This window comes from Electrophorus electricus, chromosome 4 (assembly GCF_041902795.1).
Source record: "Electrophorus electricus isolate QZ-2024a chromosome 4, ASM4190279v1, whole genome shotgun sequence".
NCBI classification, from domain to species: Eukaryota; Metazoa; Chordata; class Actinopteri; order Gymnotiformes; family Gymnotidae; genus Electrophorus; species Electrophorus electricus.
Window position 1 is genome coordinate 37,576,963 of NC_137500.1, and position 7,176 is coordinate 37,584,138.

At 39.4% G+C, this 7,176-nt stretch overlaps 1 protein-coding gene across 2 annotated transcripts; it reads right to left on the reverse strand.

Annotated features, from left to right (window-relative positions):
* Positions 1–2,775: 2,775 nt before the first annotated feature.
* On the reverse strand, positions 2,776–6,830 carry cmklr2 (chemerin chemokine-like receptor 2). Of its 2 annotated transcripts, XM_027018036.3 has the most exons (3): positions 6,597–6,830; positions 4,956–5,114; positions 2,776–4,799 (listed from the first exon to the last, which is right to left on the reverse strand). In XM_027018036.3, exon 3 carries the CDS (start codon positions 4,764–4,766, stop codon positions 3,699–3,701), a length of 1,068 nt encoding a protein of 355 aa, XP_026873837.2. In that variant the 5' UTR covers positions 4,767–4,799; positions 4,956–5,114; positions 6,597–6,830; the 3' UTR covers positions 2,776–3,698. The 2 variants fall into 2 exon arrangements, with proteins under 2 accessions (XP_026873837.2, XP_026873838.2); XM_027018037.3 differs by lacking the exon at positions 4,956–5,114 and having other exon boundaries at positions 6,597–6,829.
* Positions 6,831–7,176: the final 346 nt, after the last annotated feature.

Here is a 7,176-nt window from a genome sequence, read left to right on the forward strand (position 1 = left end):
AAGGCTCAGCCCCCTTTCAGGCGTGGTTTACTGAGTCCCGCCTTCTCCCTCTGGCTCCTCCTGCTCTCGCACAGCCTGGGATGACCCTGGAGGTGAATCATGCTCAAGTATGGCACGAGCCACACCCACACACAAGGCAAGACCACATGGAACACACACAGCTATTTTGAATTCTCCACAAAAATTTGACTCAGTATGCAAGTTTTTTTGCGTGGGAAGGATGTCTCATAAAATGTTTCTGCAGGCCCTGATACAGCCCAATCGTACTGGTAATGGTAGGTTAAAAACATATCCTGGAGTAGCATTTCAAGTGGGCGCATCAAGCAAAGCTTCCTTCTCTGTAAATATAATGTAAATATGTAAATTATTAAACCAGGATAATCATAAACAAGTTTTGTGTTAGGGTGACTGGAAATAAGGGATGAGTGTTGGCTTGCTAATAACAACCTCATGTCCCCTCATGGCTGCTTGTTTCTGCAGTGAGACTCAGTGAGTCACCGAAGAAAAATGCTTCTTCTTCAATCTGCTAGTAAAAAACCCAGATTCACTTAAAGAAAGGGGAACTGAGAAATATATACTTACACTCATAATCAGTGTAATCCTGGAAGCTTTCTGCTTTCTAAGTATAGTGGAACAATTTCTTAAGGGCTGCAGGAGATATGAGTGAAGTAATGGTGCGACAGTGATTCGTCATTACCACGAGGAGATTCACTCATCGCTTCTCCTCCTCTCGGCTATGTTACTGCCAACCTAGTCCAGCATGTCAGTGGACTTCAGCACATAAGCAGATCTCCATGTGAGGAAAAACATGCACCTCAAACTTACTGTGAGACTTTACGAGTGCTTGAAATGAGACTAGGTACATGGAGCAGATAGTTTGTACGAGATTAGTAACACTGTTACTGTTACCTGTTTCTCCAGGATTCAGTGGGGTGAAGATGTAGGGTCTAACCAACAAGTGCTCAATATGTAAGGGCTCCATCAAGGCAGATGTCACATCTCCAGGCAACTCAGATAAGGGCATTGACTGCACTGGTTCTATTGTCTGTAATACGCTTATCTTCCACCCCAGCTATCTCACTAACAAAAATGAAAGCAAGTCCAAGAATTCAAAGAATCCTTAAAAGTTTACAGATTAAATATTTCACCAGCTGTAACATAGTAACAGGGATAGCCAAATGGTTGTCACAATTTCTGAACAAGAATTGACCATACTATCACTCATGACCCTGGCCACCACCCCAGAGATGGTTTTTTTTTTTTTTTTTTTTTTTTTTCAGTTTTTAGATGGAAGCAAGAAGTGTTGAGATTTTGCTTCTCATTTTAATAATAGTTTCATTATCTATCACCATTAGGTAATATTAATCTTTAAAATTAAATTTTGAGTTAGGTGGAACTTAGCTCCTATTCTCTTGTCAACCAAACATTATCAAGCATCTCTTGTTATGTTTTTTAATCTCAACCAATATTTCCTGTAATTGTCCTCTTTATAGTTAAATATGCACTTATACCAAATTCTTTCAAAGATCTTGAGTGAATATTTTTTTAAAGTGTTACATTTTCCACAACAGAAATCAGTTTTCCCATTCAGTTGCAGATTTAGGCAGCTCAAAGTTTGCCAGTAAGTGCACTGGGTGTAGCATTTCATAACAGTTTTGATGAGAGGGCCTGTGTTCTTACCTTCAATAGCTCTCTTCTTAAAAACTCTCCCATAACTGCCAAACATGGACTGTTTCTACATAGCAAAACAATACAATTCTTGCATCTTTACTAGTCCACTCTCATTGATCCTGTTTCTCCTCTCATTTGTTTATTTTCTTCAGTAAACATTCACTGGGCACATTAAACATTCACTGGGCACTGGTATCCAGCATCCTTTTCACGCAACACTAAATAACATTTGTAAATGAAAAAGGTTGCATGTATGAAGCTGATTCCTCGCATCTGATTCCTGCATAGGCTACATCCCATCTGTTTACCATGTGTGATTTCTGCCTGTTCTTGAGGCAAATAAACATAATAAAAATCACCATTGTTATGATTTCCTTGAACACACTACTTAGATCACACGCTTCATACAATAATCTCTGCCAGTGGTCTTCTATGGCAAGTGATAACAATGCAATCAGCTAAAGGGAGGTTTTGGCCAATGCTCTGAACTCATAGCACAGAAACTGCACACTCACGGCACTGTTCACCTGTGTTATGAGAATGAATCTGTTGTGTTCAGTTTTGTTTTTTAAATAGACCCATGATTTCTAGACATTTAAGATAAAAAGTCTTGAAATAAGACCTTTTACCAATTAAAGTGATGCAAAATATCTAATCTTCCATTAATTTTCAAGTGTCATGTAAAAAAATAACAAATCCTATATGCATTACATAGAAACAGAATTTAAAACTAATTTCAAACCTTGAACTGCAACATGAAAGTTTCAGTTTGAGCCGTAATCCAGGAACTGTTCTTAAACAACAGGTAATTTGACTCAACGATGCCTATATAGCCAGTTGATAAAAATGTTTTATGTTTCTCCTTTTAGTTGATTCAACTTGTGCTATGTGTGATTGTTCTGTGGATTAGTCGTTATTAGGAAATAATATCTAAATTTAGGTTTAGAACTTGTGCAATTAATCTGGAGAGGACTTTGTTGATTCACAATTATTCTTCTATTCAGAAAAATCATAGCAATTCTGTACATTCTCCACAAGGAAACTGGAGTCTACTTATAGCAAACTCAGCACTACTGCAGCAACACTGGCATTTGTGGAGTGTAATGGTACACGATCTACACGATTTATTTGAACAAAATAAGATGCTTTAATCACAAACAATATGTTTTGTATCTTATTAATATAAATATTTAACTAAATGTATTTTTGTTGCATTTAGTTAATGTATATCATGTACATATGTAAATAAACCATGGTACTGCAGGGTAATGTTTTTTAAACACTTCCAAAGAAATGTCATAGTAGCTCAATTTTTTAGAAATGGTCACTTTTAAAATTTAAATTCAGGAATGTTAAATGACACAATGGTTGTAGACAACATAGGTAACCAAAAAAATATTATAATTGCTCATCTTGCTGTTACTACTGTCACGAGACTGTTTGGATGGTATTCTGGTTTTTCTCCTTTGGCTCCTGTGTATAGAAATGCATTTCCCTTGATAAATAAACAAAATATATGTAAAGTGGCAAAGAGAGCCCCATTAGAGCAACTGAAATCATTTTCATTAATTACAGTAGGCGTATTGTTATTAATTGTGTCTTGTTTGCATAACGAAGCCTATGATGGAGCCTTGGCGTACTGGGTGAAGAAGAAGGCTTCGCTTTGTGTGTCTGTCCGCACTGGTAGTGTGGTTGGGACTAATGTTGCTTGCTCAGGTTTTCCACTCTGAGCATTTTATAGTGGCACCCAAATGACTGCAAATATGTCGGTGACCAGCTCCAAAAACAGCAAAGTATAAAGATTGCTTGTTATAAACCCTTAGAGAAAAGCTAGAGAAAAAAAACTTTAGACTTTTTTCATAGTTCTAAGTTGTGCAAAAAAAGAGAATAGATTACATGTAATATGCATATTTTACTATATGATCAGACAAATGCATGTCTGATTGACCAATTCTTATGCCTTGGCTGAAGCCAGAGACGTGGACTCCTAGTGTGCTTGCGTAAATGCTGGGATACAACGCAGGACTTCACACCCTAGAGCAAACCGTAAGGTCTTCAGGTGGGCAGCTTGCCAGTGCCGACACGGACTCCGTGTCGGACACGTTGTGGTTGAGCTCTCTCAGGGAGTTCTTGGCAATGTTCATGCAGGATCTCCTGATGATGGAGCGCACGTTCTTGTTGAGCAGTACATAGAGCACGGGGTTGACGCAGCTGTTGAAGAAGCCCAGGCTGGTGGCCAGGGGGAAGCCCACAGCCAGGACCAGGTGCAGAGTGTAGAAGTGGTACGTGCTCAGCTCCATGAGGCAGAAGATGTGGAACGGCGCCCAGCACAAGAAGAACGCGAGGATGATGGCCAAGACCATCCTGGAGAAGCTGGAGACATGCTGAATGCCCAGCTGTCTCATCTTCATGGCCAAGAGCATGGCTGTCACAGTGATGGTCAGGAACGGCAGGAAGAACCCGACGGTGGTGCGCAGGGCCACCATGGTCATGTGCCTCACCATAGCGACAGGAATGTTCTCATCATGGAAGTTGTTGAAGCACATCACCTTGCCGTGGTACTGCATCGTCTCACGGAAGACCAGGGTGGGGACGCTCAGGAAGACGGCGGAGACCCAGATCAGCGCGCAAACGGCCCACGCGCGCGGCACCGTGCGCTCCCGCCGGGACCAGACGAAATGCACCAGAGAGATGTAGCGGTCCACGCTGAGCACAGTGAGAAACAGCACACTGGCGTACATGTTCATCGTGCACACAAAAGCGTTCAGCTTGCACATGTTCCGGCCAAAGACCCAGTTAAAGTCACGCAGCACATAATCGATGGAGAAAGGTAGAAAAAGAACGAATACAAAATCAGCCATCGCCAGGTTCTGCACCCACACGCTGTTCACCGTCCGCTTGATCTTGAAGGCTGTCACCCAGATCACGATGCCGTTCCCAAACACACCGAGCACGAATGCCAATGTGTAGATGACCACTGAAATTATATGCAGGGTCTCCTTCTGGATGTAACTATCTGCCCCAGTGTCAAAAAGGTCCCCGTCCTCTAAATACTGATAGGTGTAATTGTCATAGTCAACAGCCTCCACATCCATTGTTGTAGAGCAAAGACCTTAACGTAGCAGTAGCTGTGAAAAAATAACAAACAGCTGCATTAGCATTTCAACTGAAATATCTGACATGCAAAACTGTCAAAGTAAACAGTTCCCAAAGAACTATCATTGGTTGATATAAAAACATCACACAATCAAGCTCTGTGTGAGAGAGGGGACAGGTCGACTAACCTGAAGTAGTTAGTAGCTTGGCTCTTCTGCACTGATCTACTATTCTGCACTTCACTGATCTGCTGTCCTGCCCTGCACTGGTCTCACTGATCTGCTGTTCTGGTTCACTCCTGGCTTTTTCCCATCCTTCTAGGCATTACCTAATTATTCCAGAGCCAGCTGAAATATATGAGAGAGAGAGAGAGAGAGAGAGAGAGAGAGAGAGAGAGAGAGAGAGAGAGAGAGAGAGAGAGAGAGAGAGAGAGAGAGAGAGAGAGAGAAGGGGTGGAGGTTTAAGGACTTGGTGCAAATCACCTTGTGTGTACCACCTGTTATTTTGTCACTTTTGTTCCTATATCCTGTTTTCCTATCTTCTTTCTCCGTCAGTGAACTCTGCGTTTCTTGACTGCTTATGTTAAACAGTTCACTGCAATCCCCACAGACAGGAAATCCGTTAACTGCAATCCAGGCATACCACCACACAACAAACTCTACCCTGCTAGCTTATGACTCTCAAAACAATGTTGCATCACTAAATGTAATTACAGCCATATGTGTCTCATGGCTTTTTTAGGTGTCAGGGTTTGTTTTTGTTTTGTTTGGTTTTTTTTGTGTTTCTTTTTGTGGATATGTGTTGTATGACATTCTTAAATGCTACTGGAACAATCAAAAAATGTAGGCCAAGTAAATTATATTATTGACTTGTTACATGATATTACATGTATCCTGTTATATAACCAGTATAACCTGTTATATATAACCTGTTGAACAAGTTATTTTATTTTATTTTATTATAACTTTCTATTCTTTTGTGCTTATAGTTGAGCTGTTGAACTATATCTGGCTGTACTTTATTGTGTTGCTTCATTGCATTATTATTGCCTTTTAGTCGTTTAATGTATGCTTCCTCTTTTAATTAATTATTCCATTATTTATTTTTCTCCTTGCTATTTAAATAAAACGTACCGTATTTTTGTTATTGTTTCTATGTAAATACTTTAGAAAACCTCCTGAGGGGTTAGATCTCTTAATGTAATAAGCTTTATCATTATTATTATTATTATTATTATTATTATTATTATTATTATTATTATTATTATTTTATTCTGTTGTGTCTGTGTAAAGCACTTTAAATTGTCATTGCGTATGAAAAGCACAAATAAACTTGTCTTGACTCGCCTTGAAAATTCGCGTTGCCTTGATTTAGTAGATAAAATTCTATCTTCAAGTAGGCTCTTATTTTGTTTGTTTAGTAGGCTCTTATTTTGTCTACTTGTAGATGTTTTATAATAGTACTATTCTGATTAGGTTGAAGCAGGGGCTTGTTGCGTTATTATTTAGAGACATCTTAGGCTTAGGAGGTGTACCGCTGTGCGTCGTTTTTATCTCATACTTCATACCCAGCATACTACATTGCAATCTTATTACATCCTTATAAAATAACTTGAGCGTTTTAACTATTTTCTAAAATACTTTTAACGTAGATAAATAAGATAGTTTTCTTTCTGGAGCAACTTGGCTGAAATTTAATTGCACTTAATTACATCGAATTGAACTCATCCTCTTAGCAAGTTTACAAACACTAGACAACTGTAACCCAAGTGAGCGCAATAATCTCATAGATGAACAGGGGAAATATTTGACTCTAAACGCAAGACTTACCTCTTTGGTATGCAATGTCTTTTGCTGTTCGGTTCGTATACGATGAATTTCCACAGACTGCCTAAGATTCATACAGGCTATAAATCTTGATTTATTTATTTTTTACTTTACAACTTTATAAATGTAACAATTCAGCGTATGATCACAACGAAACGCAGCATTGGGTTGGAAAGGAATAACGTCCAAACTAATAGGTAAAGCACTGCCTCTGAACAAAATCTCTGTAAGCAGCGGACCGCTCCGTTGGTACCGGGGAGGAGTTTCGACACGTCATATGTGGCTTGAATAATAAGTGGAATTTCATAACAGCAGCAGTCATTTATATAAGAAGATGATTCTACCGAGTGCAATGTAGTGTAGCAAAAGTTATAGAGGCAATAAAAACTGCAGTGTCACTATGTGTCATAACGAAACAGAACGCTTGAGAGGTCCTTCAGATCCATCAGATGCTCAAGCACTTTGGACTGCATAGACGATATTAATTTGAGGATGTCTGAAAATGTTCTTCGAGCTGAGACAGGAATTTTGTTTCTGTCATGAATGTGTTTGTAGAGTTGTGTTGGTTCGTACTCCGTGTATC